The sequence below is a fragment of the Oreochromis aureus genome, linkage group 3, assembly GCF_013358895.1.
Source record: "Oreochromis aureus strain Israel breed Guangdong linkage group 3, ZZ_aureus, whole genome shotgun sequence".
Classification (NCBI taxonomy): domain Eukaryota; kingdom Metazoa; phylum Chordata; class Actinopteri; order Cichliformes; family Cichlidae; genus Oreochromis; species Oreochromis aureus.
The window spans coordinates 6817249-6834806 of NC_052944.1; the positions used below are offsets into that span (position 1 = coordinate 6817249).

General features: G+C 43.0%; 1 protein-coding gene and 1 long non-coding RNA gene across 2 annotated transcripts; both read right to left on the reverse strand.

The window, feature by feature from the left end:
- Positions 1 to 132: 132 nt before the first annotated feature.
- LOC120438840 lies at positions 133 to 6488 on the reverse strand. Its single transcript, XR_005612197.1, has 3 exons — positions 6443 to 6488; positions 868 to 1041; positions 133 to 190 (listed from the first exon to the last, which is right to left on the reverse strand). It is a non-coding gene; the product is annotated as an uncharacterized LOC120438840 (long non-coding RNA).
- A 4873-nt stretch (positions 6489 to 11361) lies between these two features.
- LOC120438830 (NLR family CARD domain-containing protein 3-like) lies at positions 11362 to 13782 on the reverse strand. The gene is made up of 2 exons (XM_039609270.1): positions 13112 to 13782; positions 11362 to 11602 (listed from the first exon to the last, which is right to left on the reverse strand). The coding sequence occupies exons 1-2, from the start codon at positions 13669 to 13671 to the stop codon at positions 11425 to 11427; spliced, it is 738 nt and encodes a 245-aa protein (XP_039465204.1). The 5' UTR covers positions 13672 to 13782; the 3' UTR covers positions 11362 to 11424.
- Between the last annotated feature and the right edge of the window lie 3776 nt (positions 13783 to 17558).

A 17558-nucleotide genomic window follows, 5' to 3' on the forward strand; every position in this document is an offset into this window, starting at 1 on the left:
CAGTCATCTGCACTTCATTCCTCTGTCAGTCACTGCTGGATGAAGCTCTCCTCTCCACCTCCCAGTAACATGGCCCAGTCAGAGCGTCTCTACACACAAGCTGCTGCTGCTTCAACCTCTCTGGATCATCAGGACACAGCTGCTCCTCTCTCAGCACACACACCGTCCTCTTTACCATCATCACCTCCACCTGCAGAGAGAAGAAGGAAGAGCAGAGGAGATAAACGAGTGTTTCCAGAGACTCTTCATCAGCTGTCAGTCAGTGATGATGCACACATCCAGTATAAAGAGCAGCAGGGACTTCAGTGCTGGGACTGTACTAGGACTCATTGTTGCTTCACTTTTTCTAATCTTTGGATTTTTATTGAAGTTGATGAAAATGTTTTTCCCTCCTAGTTTGAGTTTGGACTTTCATTCATTAGAAGAACCTTGGTGTGTCCACTCTGAGCTCTGTAGGAACCCCAACAACAAGCCCAACAATCCAGATGGACGGTTCCAGCTGTTAACTGGAGGAATTCCATCCAAAGATCTGCTCTCACTAAAGTCTTCCTCACCTACAGACTGTGTTCTTCACTGCTTTAAACTTGGAAATGAATGCAGTCATTGGTCTGCGTGCTGCTTTGTTCAGAGAGCTGATTGGCTGTTGACAGTGTTTGATCAGAGCGTGTCAGCCGTTACCATGGTCACAATAAAGGTCAGAAACAGGAAGTGTTTGTGTCCAATCCTGAAGCCTGTCACCATTCTCCTCTCACAGCTTCACTGAGAAGCTGCAGCTTTACAGGAAACACTGGATCTTTGTTTCATACTGACTGTGTTTAGTACAATACTGCTGACAGCACCACCCACTCACTCCATCACTCTACTGACCTCAGAGTCTCCAGTCTGTAGTCTGGACTCTGCTGAAGATAAGACAGCTGCTTCACATCTGGATCCTTCAGGTTGTTTCCCCACAGTACCAGCTGTCTCAGATGGGAGGGGTTGGACTTCAGCGCTGCTGCCAGATAATCACAGCTGATCTCTGACAAACCACAGAACCTCAATCTGTATAAAGAATGAAAGATGTAAGTTTATTAGACAAAGTGTGAGCTTGAAATCATTCAGTGTTTCATCATCTGTTCAGAGCTGAAGAAGGTTCAGAATGTAGAAGTTTAGAAAATGGAAAGTCCAAACAGCTGAAGCCAACAGGAAGCAGCTTCAAACAGGAAACTGTGCAGAGTTTCAGACTATATGTCCTGATGCAGCCAGTTGGATTTTGGAGATTTGAATCTCTGTTCTGTGACTAAGTCCTTGAATCTTTTCTTCCAGTTGGTCCAACAAGACAGACTAAGTATTGGACATGTGTTGTGGCTCCATTAGGGGAGCTTCTACATGTGATGTGATGGTCCCTCTGGGTCTGTCAGGTCACAGCACTGAAGAGAGCTCAAACTGGGCACACAGTTGTTCCAGTCTGGACCAAAGACTCTATACTGGGACTGAGGGACTGCTTTGACTGCACCCAATGGGACTTGTTAAAGGCTCATGTTCTCACTTAGATCATCGATTTCTACTTACATTTCTTTCTGGGAAAATGGGGATTACTTTGAAAACAGGAAGTATTTTCCCCAATAAGCAGTCCTGGATTAGTAAATCACGCCAACATGTTCTCAGGCAGAAGAAGCTGTCTTGTTATGAGGAGAGAGAGAAAAGATTGAGGCACAGAAACTTGTTGAAAGAGAGATAAAGCAGCTAAAATCAGGTGTAAAAGTAAAGCAGAGGATGAGCTGAATAAAGGACACTCAAGGCTGGCTTGGAAAGGAATGAAGTCCATGGTGGGGATGCAGAACAAGGAGCAAAGATGAATGTGATGCTGAATCAGCAGAAGACTTGGACTCATTTGATTCCAGCTTTGATATCATTGATTTCAATGAAGAGCTTTGTGATTGTAGCAAAGGGCTGGTAGCTCTGAGAGTCCCACTGATGAGGTGTTTGTGTGGAAATCTCTTAGTGGGATCAATGAGAGAAAAAGCCCTGGTCCTGATTAGGGATGGGTACCGGTGTCCGGTGCCATGAAGGCACCGGTTCTGACATAAACGGTAGTAACCAGACCGAAAAGCAGCGCACATTTCGGAGCCAATTCTAGCCAATCATTTTACGTTTCCGAGGATAGTAGGCGGGCCCAGTTACGCACGTTCTTTTAGAGCAGAGCTACAGATTAAAAATGCCCAAGGTGAAGCGGTCAAAGTCTGGCTGTACTTAACAGCAAAAGATGCAAACTCAGCAGCCTGCAACAAGTGCTGATACTGTCAAAGGAGGTAACACCTCAAATCTGATGAAACACCTGGGGACGCATAGCGGGTTTTTTTTTGAAGCCGAGTAATGTCCGTGTTTGATAGCTTGCTGCAAGACCGAGCGCATCTACTGCGGGTATGGTGCCTGTTATCGCACCCGGAGTTAGCAACATCCCCCAAAAACCCGAAGAGGAGAGTCCTGGCCCCTAGCCCTGCCAGTGTAGCAGAAATGATGAGGATGATGATGGCAGCAGCAGCCGTTCTTCTCTGCGTGAGTAGCTTAATGTTGTTCATGTGTAATTCACATTGAGTAGGCTAACCACGTTATTAAATTAATGCATGTAAGGTGAACTAGCTAACATCATCATAGCTACATGCGGCTGTCTTCTTGTTTGATGGCAGATACTCCCTTCACCCTGGCCAAAAAGGCTAAAATGACCAAATAATAAGTGGAAAACAGTTAAACATGAGAGGTTTTTGACCAATTTTGTGTTCCCCATTCTTTAAGCACCGTTTAAGCACCGGCACCGTTTCAAAAGTACCGGGTTGGCACCGGTATCGGATAAAACCTAAACGATACCCATCCCTAGCACTCAGTGATGATGGTGCTGTGGCCCCACCACCTCCACCTCTTTGTAAAGGAACTAACTGTAATCTGAAGCTTCAAATGGAACTAAGACTTCCTCCACTAGGTGGCAGTGTCTGATGAGAAAGTGTTAGTGGAGCTGGCCTGGAGTCAGGAACAGGAAGATGCAGGATTTGGGCTGAAATGGGGAAAAGTGGTTCGCACTAGTGCCTTAAAGCAAGAAGGTTGTAGGTTGAAGCTTGTTGGCCTTTCTGTGGAGGTTGGATGTTCTCCCACAGTCCAATGAAATGCTGCTTAGGTTCATTGGTGCTTCTAAATTGGTTGTAGGTGTGGATGTGAGAGAGTGCTTCTCTGTCTCTCTCTGTTGGCCCTGTGATGGACTGCTCACCTGTGCAGGTGGACCACGCCTCTTGCCCTATGACAGCTAGGGCACAGGCTGCAGCCCTGTGAGCCTAAGCTGAATAAACAGTTAGCAAAAATGATCCATACATGGCCTGAAATCCCCCAGTTAGCAGTTTGGTAGATAGCTATGACATGCTAATCCCATCCAGCAGCTGTATTCTACCTGTAAGCTGATCCCTGCTGAGCCAAAGCACTTTTTCAGATACAAATTACAACCTTTAATAGAAACCTATTGGTCAGCATCTTATTAGCCTGCTGTTAGCTTCATTCCACAGAAAACTGAGAGAAACTAACAGAGTTGATGAAGAATAAAGAGAAATGTGCTGATTTAAAGCCTTTGAAGTGCTTCAGATGATCTCTGTCCACTTCTGTCCACTCATTCATTCATGTAAGCTTCTAATGCAGCTTTGATCTTCACAGTCTGCTTCATGAAACTCATTCTAACCCTGAATGTCAGAGTGTTCCTCCTTCTCTTTCCCATCATTCATGCTGGCAGTGGAGGAGATTTGGATGTTGGACTGTGTTTTGGATGATGTGTGTATGTTTGTGTTGGACTGCTGTCTGTAAAGCAAACACACATTTTGCTTTGGATTTCAGTGTCAGACAGACTTTAAGGTGGAATGAAGAGTTGGAGAGTTTCACAGTGAATTATCCAGTGGAGTATTTTTCTTCTTCTTTTGTTTGAAATGTGAACATTGTTCTGCTGCAGTCAATGGACTAAACCAGAGAAGAAGAAAACAGACTTTACCATGAAGATCCTCAGTGTGGATCAGTATAATATCAGCCTGATGTCTGCAGTTTAGTGTCAGCACAACTTTCACATCATATTCATCTCAGCACAACTAAAACATGCTGACTGACCTCAGAGTTTCAAGTCCACATCCTGGACTCTCCAGGAAACCACACAGATGCTTCACTCCTGAATCCTGCAGCTTGTTGTTCCAGCACAGGTCCAGCTCTCTCAGATGGGAGGGGTTGGACTTCAGTGCTGCTGCCAGATAATCACAGCTGATCTCTGACAAACCACAGTCCATCAATCTGTATAAAGAATGAAAGATGTAAGTTTATTAGACAAAGTGTGAGCTTGAAATCATTCAGTGTTTCATCATCTGTTCAGAGCTGAAGAAGGTTCAGAATGTAGAAGTTTAGAAAATGGAAACTCCAAACAGCTGAAGCCAACAGGAAGCAGCTTCAAACAAACACAACAAGAGAAAAAACTCTGAATGTTTCACATTAAAGTCGTACATTTATCATAAAAACAGGACAAAGACTTGAAAAAGTCGTGTTTTTCCTTCCAGGAACCACAAGGCTTCACTTTTAAAGGTGAAGTGTGAAAGAAATGGACATATTTGAAGTCCAACACCTTTTTCCAGTCACATGATTAAAGCAGACAAACTACAAGCTCATTTTCATTCCAACAAGTCATCTTCTGACCTGGACTAACAACACTGGTCTCTATGTGCAGCTGGCTGTGAGACCAGTGCTCAGGGACCGTCTACAAAGCGCAACACTGAAAGAACATCACACACTCATTTGCTTCCAGCACTTTCACACAAACATCTACTGCCATTATTGTCACCAAACTCTGTGGATCCTTTATTGCAAATTCAAATGGGATCAAATGGTCAGACAAAAGAGGGTTATGAGGAAATATGATGAAATGCTGTGTATTAGCAGCAAGTTATTGAATCATTTTCCTCAGAAACCAAACAAAATGATTGACAAACATGTTTTTACAAACTCAGTGTTGGACTTGGATCAGCAGGATAAGCTGATATTTAAAGGCATTTGAGTCTCGCTGTATGAGAGTCCAGTTATTCCTCAATATTTATGGATGATGTTCTTTCAGTGTTGCACTTTGTAGACGCTCCCTGAGCCTCACAGCCAGCTGCACATGGACCAGCTGACATTACCCAGCATTAGAGGCGGCTGTAAAAATGGATTTTCCTATTTAAATGGTTTTAATTTGAATAAAGCGATGTTGATTCATTCAATCCTGAATGGATTTTTAATATAAATGTATTTTGCCAGAATCTCAGGTTCAAGCTCCCAAAAGTATTTCAACAACAAGCAAACAGATAAAACAGTAAATGAGAGCAGCTAAACACACAAAGATGGAAACACAGAGCGTGGATCGTTCACTCGACGGCACGTACACGGACACGCCGTCGGGGCTGAAAGTGGACAGCTCACAGATCCTGAAGCTGCAGGTTTCATCTGTCTCCAACCAAAACTGAGTCAACCAGCAGCAAAAGAAGATCCAAACTACGCTTTACGTTTGATGAACATCGTCATGAATTCTCTCTGACTTTGACCTTTACTTCCTGCACAGCTCTCTCTCTCTCAGTGTACTTCAAGAACAGTTTACCTTCAAAAATCTGATTTCTGCATTATTCACTGCTTATTACGCACCAGTCTGCTGTTGCGTTCACTGCTGTCGGCCTCCGAAAACAAAGCCTCATTTCTGCTGTTCAATACTGAAGAAATTGAAACCTTTTAAAATGATGACAGATTACAAACTCTCAGCTGTGTCTGTAATCAAACCTCTGTAACTTTGCTTCACTTCAGCAGCATCAGCTCATGTTCACATGTTGATTCATGGTTTGCTTCAGTTTTTGATCGACTGCAGAATATTTTGAAGGTTATCTGCTATAAAAAGCCAGAAGAGGAAAATCTGCTTCATGTGTTTCTGTTTGATCCTCAGTGACTTTGACACAAAGGCCTCTGCTGTGATGATCACACCTCTGATCAAGCCTCACAGTGTTTGTTTTTATACATATGGATATGTGCTGATAAATGATCAGAATTAGAATATTTCCCACTGTCTGCTGTGTGCCGTGACCTTTGACCTGCTAAAGACAGTCAGCTGTGGATTATTCATTGTTGTGTCTGATACTTAGAACTGTGAGGAAGAACACTACACAGTTAATCAGGGTCCCCTCTCTCTGAATCAGGAAAGGTGGGCAGGCCGCGTGTGGGCCGCGGGCCATACGTTGCGTCTCACTGTTTGAAATGTGAACATTGTTCTGCTGCAGTCAATGGACTAAACCAGAGAAGAAGAAAACAGACTTTACCATGAAGATCCTCAGTGTGGATCAGTATAATATCAGCCTGATGTCTGCAGTTTAGTGTCAGCACAACTTTCACATCATATTCATCTCAGCACAACTAAAACATGCTGACTGACCTCAGAGTTTCAAGTCCACATCCTGGACTCTCCAGGAAACCACACAGATGCTTCACTCCTGAATCCTGCAGCTTGTTGTTGGAGCTCAGGTCCAGCTGTCTCAGATGGGAGGGGTTGGACTTCAGTGCTGCTGCCAGATAATCACAGCTGATCTCTGACAAACCACAGCGCTCCAATCTGTATAAAGAATGAAAGATGTAAGTTTATTAGACAAAGTGTGAGCTTGAAATCATTCAGTGTTTCATCATCTGTTCAGAGCTGAAGAAGGTTCAGAATGTAGAAGTTTAGAAAATGGAAACTCCATACAGCTGAAGCCAACAGGAAGCAGCTTCAAACAAACACAACAAGAGAAAAAACTCTGAATGTTTCACATTAAAGTCATACATTTATCATAAAAACAGGACAAAGACTTGAAAAAGTCGTGTTTTCCCTTCCAGGAACCACAAGGCTTCACTTTTAAAGGTGAAGTGTGAAAGAAACGGACATATTTGAAGTCACATGATTAAAGCAGACAAACTACAAGCTCATTTTCATTCCAACAAGTCATCTTCTGACCTGGACTAACAACACTGGTCTCTATGTGCAGCTGGCTGTGAGACCAGTGCTCAGGGAGCGTCTACAAAGTGCAACACTGAAAGAACATCACACACTCATTTGCTTCTATCCAACCTGAAGAGGAAACAGAGACGGCTCCCCTTCAAAGTAAAAGCTGCTCCTTTTGGACACAGTATCAAAGAAAGTCTACAGTATAACATAGAAAAGACAGAACAAAGTTTTGGTTGTTTTTAAATTGTGCAGAAATGAAACTACACTAAGCTCAATTATGTGACAGACATTTCATCCCATGTCAGTTTGGCCTCATCCTGGGCCGGATTATCCAGCACACACTCTGACCACAGGCCCAGGGGCCACGCACAGCTGGGCTCCATCCAAGAGACAGGAAACAACACAATAATAAAAAGCACCATGTGATCTTCTTACATCTTCAAGACAAACATAGTAAAAACATATTTGTTTCCTGATAAAATGATGTGACAGGTAGAACAGAGTAAAGTGGTGGTCTTACAGCCTTTCTCCCCTCTGCTGCCGAGGCTGTTAGTCTCTCCCAAACTCAGCTACAGGACTTCCAAATGAATGAAAGCAGCAGAAGTGGCTTTACAAATGAAAGAGGAAGAGGAGAAGAAGAGGAGAGGAGGCCACCCTGACCATCACTCCAGCTGAAAACATCACACTTCCATTAAAGTTGGTGAGAAAATGTTGAGCAGGATGAGCTGCTGGCTAATCTGGAGGCTGTAGCAGCAGCTCACAGTCACAGTGGATTTCCACTCATGAAAAAGCTCTGGCTGCTTCATTTCTCATCTCATATCTGAGACTTTAGTGAAGCTGTACTGTGATGCTTCCATATTCCAGTGAGGCCTCCATAATGATTTCAGCTGTTCTGTACACACACTGTGTGCCCTGTATGGCTCAAAGTCTCTGCAGCCTGTTTTTATCTGCTATCATAGCTGGACTGGCCATCGGGCATACCGGGCACTTGCCCGGTGGGCCGCTGGCGATTTTTTGTTTTTATGGGCCGATGGATTTTTTTTTATTATTATTATTATTTTTAGGAAGGGTATATATAATGAAAGGTGTTGGATTGGCCAATTGGTCATGATCGACTCTGGGCTGGACCAATTACAGCCGAGGAGGCCGGATGCACGCTCCCCCTTGTTTAGCAATCTTAGACGAACTAAAGAAAATGGAGAACAAAAAAAAAGGAAAGGAGGTGTTTATGAAAATATCAGTAAATCTGTCATTTACTAATTTTAATAGTAATTAATGATCATGTCTCACCTCTAGTGTTCTTGGTCTTAATTTAAGGTTTTTCCTATAGCGATTGACAGATCACGTGACTTTAGCGCATTGCATGCCAGGAACTCTTGGCAAAACAATCGCAACAAAAGTACCGCATATAGTACTCCAAATATATTGATTACCTCACTTTTCCCCATATGGGGCACACAACAGCAGCTTTTCTTTAAAAGACTATGTTAGCACATGTCTAACCCATGTGGAAAACCCAAGTGGGTCCTACATGTCTTTCCCATTTTGGACCAAGTGAAGTGTTTCCCATGTTTGACCCAGCCAGGACCTACTATATGTTTCCACTTGGTTTTGCCAATATGGCTTTAATGTGAGAAACCCAAGTGGGTCCCATATATACTAAACAATCTTGAGCCCACATAAAATATATGCCCATATTAACTTAACATAACCCACCTGGGGCCCACATAGACATGTTTTCAGGGTCTGACTTGCATTTGCCCATGTGCGACCCACATAGTTTGACCAGGTGGGCCCCACGTGCGTCATCAGTACTAAAAAATATATTGATTACCTCACTTTGCCCCACCTGGGGCCCACATAGACATGTTTTTCAGGGTCTGACTTGCATTTGCCCATGTGTGACCCATATAGTTTGACCAGGTGGGCCCCACCTGTGTCATCGATACTAAAACATATATTGATTACCTCACTTTGCCCCACCTGGGGCCCACATAGACATGTTTTCAGGGTCTGACTTGCATTTGCCCATGTGCGACCCACATAGTTTGACCAGGTGGGCCCCACGTGCGTCATCAGTACTAAAAAATATATTGATTACCTCACTTTGCCCCACCTGGGGCCCACATAGACATGTTTTCAGGGTCTGACTTGCATTTGCCCATGTGTGACCCATATAGTTTGACCAGGTGGGCCCCACCTGTGTCATCGATACTAAAACATATATTGATTACCTCACTTTGCCCCACCTGGGGCCCACATAGACATGTTTTCAGGGTCTGACTTGCATTTGCCCATGTGCGACCCACATAGTTTGACCAGGTGGGCCCCACCTATGTCATCAGTGCCAAAAAAAATATATTGATTACCTCACTTTGCCCCACCTGGGGCCCACATAGACATGTTTTCAGGGTCTGACTTGCATTTGCCCATGTGTGACCCATATAGTTTGACCAGGTGGGCCCCACCTGTGTCATCGATACTAAAACATATATTGATTACCTCACTTTGCCCCACCTGGGGCACACAACAAAAGCCTATCCTTAAATGACTGTGTTTGCCCATGTCTATCCCAGGTGGAAAACCCAAGTGGGTCCTACATGTGTTTCCCATTTTGGACCAAGTTAAGTGTTTCCCATGTTTGACCCAGCTAGGACCTACTAAAATTGCCCACTTGGGATTGCCCATATGGGTTTAATGTGAAGAACCCAAGTAGGCCCCATACAAAAAGCCCAGTTTGAGCCCATGCCCACATGATACCCATCCAGCCCGAGCAAAAACCAGGTGGGGCCCATATATACATGTTGGCTGGGATCAAATGCAAGAATTTGCAGCACCGCAAAACGTTCATTCTCTGGTTCCAATACCTTCTTGGTTTTTCTTTGCCGCACAAAAAAGGAATGTACAAAACGAAGGAGAACAATGCCGGTCAGTACAAAGACAGACTCGACGAAAAGGCAAAGAAAAGATACGAGGAAAAAATCAAATGAGTGAAAGGGTCAGACCCTTACGAGCACACAGAGTGGACAAAAGATGTTTGCCTGCTGCCAAACTTTCACCACACTCATATTTATAATTATATGGTTCTTGGACTGAGTGCATACACTCATGAAGTTTTTAGTAACTTCAGGTCACTGCAACAAGCCCAGGTGCAGTTTACCGACGGATGGGTACAGGACCTTGAAATGCACCGTGTAGAACGAAAGACCATCGTACAAACAAAGGTAAGTTTACCAGTCTCACAAATCGTCATCATAAATACACATTCGTTTACCGTTTATTAATATAACCTTTGAGCTCAACGGCAATTAATTAGTAGTGGAAATAATTTATGGTGCGCATTACAGAAATGTAGCAGTGACAATAATATTGTATGTTGTAATCGCACTGGACAATTAGTGATACAAAACAACTGTTTTATCCTGTGAATAAAAGTATATGTTTTTGTCAATGTACCGTGGTAATAACAGAAGCGAAACGCAATATTGTGTCAGGACAGTTCACTATTTATGCACAATAAATAAAGGAGCATAGCGCACAATTTCTGTTCAGCGCCAGACTTGCTTGTAACCTATATCACCAACTATGTTAAGAAAAAATGACGTATTAACTACTACAAAACACTGACCTTTGTGGGAATGCTTGGAGCAGACTAACATGTGAGCTAGAGTGTTCTGGGACGTTATATTTGGTATATCCAGACCATCCGTCTGCTCTTACTTCAGAAACATGGCTTAAAAAATTTCTCTTCAACACGTAATCCGATAAAAAAAAAAAAAGATCTCTTTGCCCGTCGGCTTCCCGTGGCTGTCATGCGACCGGCTATTGCAGTTAATAATACAACAGCTTCTTGCCATTTTTTGGGGTTTTTTTTATCGCTGTGTAACTGAGTTCAATTGAAAGCCTGCGTGCGCTAGTACCTCTTGCCTCAAATTCCCAGAATCCTTTGCGGTTTTACCCCTGAATGACGTCACATTTTCAATCTATATCCTGGTGGGCCGGTCTCTAGTCAAAATGCCCGGGCCGATTTTTTGTTCCAGTCCAGCCCTGTCTGCTATCATCAGATCTTCATCATCCTCATTCACATCCCTCACACACTTTACAGCCTCATCAGCACTGACTTCATCTTCACTGACTGATGGAGCACAACATGAACCTGTGGAGGCTGAAACACTGTCCTGTCAAACATCTCCCCGTCACCACTCCACTTCTGTCAGCCTTTAAATGAACCCTGCTCAAGTCTGTCACTTCTGTTTGGAGCCAAAAGGAAAAACTGTTGTTCAGTCGTTTGGAAAGACACAACATTTCTGAAAGCACGCAAACTTCTTCACATTTGTCTTCAGACACATCCTGAACATTTAGGAACTAAAGAAAGTTTCAAACATCAATCAAAGACCTGAAATATAGAAAAACTACAACAGCCGCAGTCAGTGAACTCACCTCAGAGTCTCCAGTCGACAGTTTGGACTCTCCAGTCCAGCACACAGAAGCTTCACTGATGAATCCTGCAGGTTGTTCTCACTCATGTTCAGCTCTGTCAGATGGGAGGGGTTGGACTTCAGAGCTGAGGCCACAACTTCACAGTGAGACTCTGAGAGTCCACACTGAGTCAGTCTGTGATGATAGAAAATATAAATGTGTTATTATAAAAGCAGAAAATCTGCATCATAAACACAGACTGAATGTATATGAAGACAAAACAGAGTGAGGTCATAATCTGATGAATCTGCTCTTCACATCTGTGCTTCAGCTCCTCTTACTGTGTTTGACATGACACAACGATTGAGTCTCTCTCAGACCTGCCTGCAGACTTTTAATGAGAATCTTTGTTTGGCTTTAATCTGCAGATGAAGGAGGAAGATGGTGTCACATTTAGGCTTCCATAATGTCCACAGTCTGTCACTGAGATCTGATCCGGAGTCAGAGTGAAGACACACATTTGGACTGTTTCCTGTTTTGACTCCAGAACATTTTGAATGAGTTCAGCTCAGTGAAGAGTTCGAGCTGCAAAGATGATCTCTGTTTGCTACCTGCTGTCAGGTACGACTGTTCACGTCCACACGCAGGAAAAACCTGCTGACTGTTACCAAACGGAGCAGAAATCTCATCACTGGACAATAATGATGAAAGAACTCAGAGCTGCTGATATCAGATCTGATTTCAGGGAACTAAACACAGAAATGATTGGCTCATTTTAGCTTTCTGAGCCATTATCTGCTGGTGTGTCGCTAGTTGGCAGAAAATGATTTGTATTCCTGTTCAGGGCTTCAGTGTTTATGAGTCCAGATCCAGGTGACAGCAAGTCAAATGATGTTACCTGTCTGTGTCCAGCAGCAGCCTGTATTCACTTTGAATATTGTTATAACCTGACATGGATCAGTTTGTCTTTGATTGGTTTGTAAATGTCACTGTTTCCATTGGACCTGAGTGACGGTACAAAGACAGAGAGGGAGAGAAAGGAGAGAGAGGATGGAGACAGCAAAGAGAGAGCAAACACAAACAGGTGAGAGTGGACAGGTGACCAAGGTCAGCAACCAATCACAGAGCTTCTGTTTGACCCACAGTCACTGATGATGACTGCACATAACCAAGCAGTGTGTTACTCTGATATCAAATATGGATCCTGCTCTTATAATAATGATCATCAGATGATATTATTGTGTTATTTTGTAGCTGAATACGATGTTTGTGTGATTATCAGTGAAAGAAGCAGTGAGGAGGATGGAGAGAGAGAGGACAGAGGGTGAAGTTAGAAACACTAAAAGGATTTTTCATGGATTTCATGGATGATTTGAGTGATTTCCAGCAGGACACTTAAACATGTCAGTGGACGTCCTAAAGAACATATTCACTGATATGAAACGTGTCATTGAACAGGATTAATATCAGTGGAAACATGGTGGAAACAGCTGTGACTGCATGGATGTGACACACTTCAAATCTGTTCTCCACTCTTGGATTTGGGATCCATGGAGCTGCTGCTGAGTCTGTACAATAAAGGATGGTGTGGAAGGTTGCAGCGTACGGACACAAACACTTTGTGCTTACAATCTGATTTTATTTTCAAAGTTAAACTACTAACCTACACTGATCAATGATGTTAATGATCACATCTGGACTCACTGAGCCTTTCTGCAGTTCCTCACAGCTGGAATCAGTCTCTGTCGTCCCCGCTCTGATGTTTTGTACTTCAGCAGGTTCAACTCATCCAGAACCTCCTCTGACATCTGCAGCATGAAGGCCAGAGCTGAGCACTGGATCTCAGAGAGTTCCTTCTCTGACTTCAGGAACTCTTGGATCTCCTGAAATAATGAGAGGTGGTTCATCTCCATCAGACAGTGGAAGATGTTGATGCTTCTGTCAGGAGAGATTTCATCACTGTTCATCTTCTTCAGGTTGTTGATGACTCTCTGGATGGTTCCTGGACCGTTCTCTGTCTGACCCAACAGACCTACTAAGAGTCTCTGGTTGGACTCCAGACAGAGGCCATGAAGGAAGCGAACAAACAGGTCCAGGTGGCCATTTTCACTCTGGAGGGATTTCTCCATGACTCTCCTCAGAAATACATCAAGTGACTGGAGATCTTTGTTATCAAAAACACTGGAAATCATCTTAATTAAAGATTTTGGTTTAAGGAAGTCCTCCAGCACCTTTCTCTTCCTGTTGGTGTGACAGTGGAACATGTAGACAGCAGCCAGAAACTCCTGAATGCTCAGATGAACAAAGCAGTAGACTGGTTTCTGGAAGATCACACACTCTCTTTTGAAGATCTCTGTACAAACTCCTGAGTACACCGAGGCCTCTGTCACATCCAGACCACACTGCTCCAGGGCTTGTTGGTAGAACATGATGTTTCCTTTCTCCAGATGTTCAAACGCCAGCCGCCCCAGCTTCAGAAGAACTTCCCTGTCAGCCTCCGTCAGCTCCTGTGGACTCGTCTCATGTCCCTCATGGTACTTGTTTTTCTTCCTCTTTGTCTGAACCAGCAGGAAGTGTGAGTACATGTCAGTCAGGGTCTTGGGCAGCTCTCCTCTCTGCTCTGTAGTCAACATGTGCTCCAGAACTGTAGCAGTGATCCAGCAGAAGACTGGGATACTACACATGATGTGGAGGCTCCTGGATGTCTTCATGTGGGAGATGATTCTGCTGGACAGCTCTTCATCACTGAATCTCCTCCTGAAGTACTCCTCCTTCTGGGCATCAGTGAAGCCTCGTACTTCTGTTAGCCTGTCAACACATGTAGGAGGGATCTGATTGGCTGCTGCAGGTCGGGAAGTTATCCAGACGAGAGCCGAGGGAAGCAGATTCCCTGGATGAGGTTTGTCAGCAGCTGGCTGACTGATGACTTCTGTGTGACATCAGACAGCAGCTTCCTGTTGGTGAAATCCAATGAAAGTCTGCTTTCATCCAGGCCGTCAAAGATGAACAAAAGCTGAGAGACAGCCAGCTTCTCTGCTGTGACCTTCTGTAATGTTGGATGGAAAACATGGAGCAGCTCCAGAAGACTGTACTGCTCATCTGTGATCAGGTTCAGCTCCCTGAATGAAAGCAGAACCACCACACTGACATGTTGGTTCTCCAAGCCCTCTGCCCAGTCCAGAATGAACTTCTGCACTGAGAAGGTTTTTCCAACACCAGCCACGCCGTTGGTCAGAACCACTCTGATGGGTCTCTGTTGGTCAGGGAAGGCTTTAAAGATGTCCTGGCACCTGATTGGAGCGTCATGGAGGGCGTCCATCTTGGAAGCTGTCTCCAGCTGCCTCACCTCATGTTGGGTATGTACCTCTTCACTCTGTCCCTCGGTGATGTAGAGCTCAGTGTAGATCCTGTTGAGGAGGGTTCTACTTCCTGTTTCATCACTTCCTGTTTCATCACTTCCTTCAGTCACACGTTCACATCTCCTCCTCAGACTGATCTTATGTTCATCTAAAACCTCCTGCAGACCAACATCTGCTGAAAGAAAGAAAAACAATGAGACTAAAGAGAAAGAAAACTCTTCAATGTCTGAACAACACAAGAAGTCCAGTTTTCAGAAATGAGTCCATCAGCAGACAGATGTTCAGTCTTACTTTGTACACAGCTGCTCTGACTGGCTGTCTGCAGTCCAGCTCTGCTTCTGGATCTTTCTCCACACTGTGCAGAAGCTCTGATGGTGACACAGAAAAGTCAAAGTGGAGATACTTCTGTACACCTTTGATTAGACTCATTATAAAAAGGAAAAAAAAGTTTGGAGTGGTTGGGAGCGCGGGTCTAATATGCTGCTGGAATAATTGCCCACAGGTGGTCAGCCAGGGAGGAGCAACCATTCTCCGCCTGAAGAGGAGGAGCCGCTCTTGGAGGCCTGCAGGTAACCACCCAGATCATGACACATGTCCACATAATTATGCATTCTTATAATTATAATATATTAAAAAAACACACTGTATTTTAAAAAACATACATTAAGAAGCAGATTATATTAGATTTATATTTTAAATAAGACAAAATTTGGTTTTTACAGCAGTAAAATTATTGTATCTCTACAGTTTAAAAATGTAATAAGCTTTCTGCCTGCACAGAGTGGAAAGTGAAACTAATGGGATCATCATAATGACATTATTTCATATTTATTACTTCCCCCTCCTCATTGCTTTATTATTGTAGCTCTAGTAATAATTAATAATGTAAGGATTCTGGATCAGCACCATGATGCCCATAGTATATGCAGTATTCTGAAGTTCTAAAATGTCACTGTGTGTGTGCATGTGTGTGTTTTATTTAGATGAATTAAAAAATATATATATATTACACATGAAATACCATTGTCCAGACATGCCTGGTAAGGACCTGAGGAGGAAACAGTAGGAGCTGTGTGAGGCTACTAAAGGCAGTGCTATAACATTTTTCTGTCATCATTGTATTATTGATTAAGTGCAAGAGTTGTTAGGTGTGGATAATTAAATTATAGTTCATTGCAATAGCAAGTTGTGCCTTGTTCTCAGATAGACAGCATGATTGGATGGAAGGAAGAAGAGAAGCAAAGAGTGATTCACAGGCAGAGCCTAAATTATTTCTCACAGCTTTTTGTTGCCTTTGTAAATGCCGGCAAAGCCACTTTACTTTGCGCTTTTATTTTGAAGAGTACCTTAGCACTTCCTCTTTTATTGTGTCAGACTTCCTGTTCTGTTCTCAGTGAAACAACACGAACACATTGCTTCAGAGTGAGTAAAAACGTTTATTTTTTGAAAATATTCATGCAAAACTATGTTTTCTATTTACCTGTCACATGCTATAACTTTGAAAGTTTACTCAGTGTGGTGAATTCGTTTTTTATTGTGTATGCATGTCATTTGTTTGTGGTGTGGAAAGACTGGCAAAGAGATGTGCATGGAGGAGGTTGGCTAGCTGGTTCAGCATGATTAGCACCCTTGGAAGCAGAAAGAGGTTGGTTTAATGATTGCGAATGATTGTTTGTGTATTTAAGAGACAGAAAGGTTGTCGTTAATTCATTTTATTAAATGCTGTAACATAAATAGTTTAAAAACTATTGATTTATGTCAATGTCACTATTTGAGTTAATCAAAATAATTTTCTGTAGTAAAATGTGAACATTTCTGCACTTTCTACTTAAATGTTTAATGGTATTTGTTTGTGCATCTTTATAGTTTTCACGGTGCCATATTGTTGGTGGTTTAAAGAGGAGAGAATAAAGTTGGATCAGTCGAAGCTCTCTGCATCACGTGTGGTAATTCCAAGTGGGCAGCTACAGTGAAAAGTCCTTGACTGCAAGAGACCTGCCATCCCTGCAGAGAACCTGACACCATTTCATCAGAGATCCAGCTACCAACCTGTTACCAGCCAGCTGATTCCGCTTGCATCCACAAAGTGCACTTGCAAGGTTAGAAAGAACAGCACACTAAAGCTCAGGACTCCAAATACTGAAAGAGACATTGGGTACCAAGAAGAAACACGGGACTGCTTACACACATGCACAAGCTTAATGCATAACTAGAAACTCTTTAAATAATATTATGAGGCCAAAAATAATTCATGGACTTCCAACACATAATATTCCTGAATCTGGTTAATGTTTCTTGGTGAGCGAAATGTGTTTTTGTGGAATAATAATTCACAAGATGTCTGTTTATGAAAAGGTTTAAAGGGTGAAGCTCATTAGCTAATTTATGAACATTTGTTGTTGCTGTCTTACACTAAACATACCTTTGAATGTCCATAATAAGTAAATGTTTGACACAGCGGTACTCTGTGGTAAAGATTAACCACAGCTTAAAAGTATAGTCAGACAGTAAGGCAATCAAAGCTACAATCGAATTAAGGCAGCTACGGAAACAAAATGTCACTACCAGAAGAGCAAACGGACAACCCCACAAGCGCACCATGCGAATCCAGCTCACCAGAAGAAGAAACAGGCAACCCTACAAACGCACCATGCAAATCTAGCTCACGTGAGAGAAAATTAACAGAGAAAGGTCTAGAGATGCAAAACCAGGATATCAGGAAACGTGAAAAATCATTCAACAAGACTTATGACTCTTGGAAGCTCGTAGCAAGGGAAACTAGAACAAAACTA

Excerpts from the sequence above, each read along its gene's own strand:
- LOC120438830 (XM_039609270.1), bottom strand. The coding sequence starts at position 13,671 with ATGTTCCACTGTCACACCAACAGGAAGAGAAAGGTGCTGGAGGACTTC. Across the intron at positions 11,603-13,111 it reads AGGAACTGCAGAAAGGCTCA|ACTGACTCAGTGTGGACTCT; the intron begins GTGAGTCCAGAT and ends CTATCATCACAG.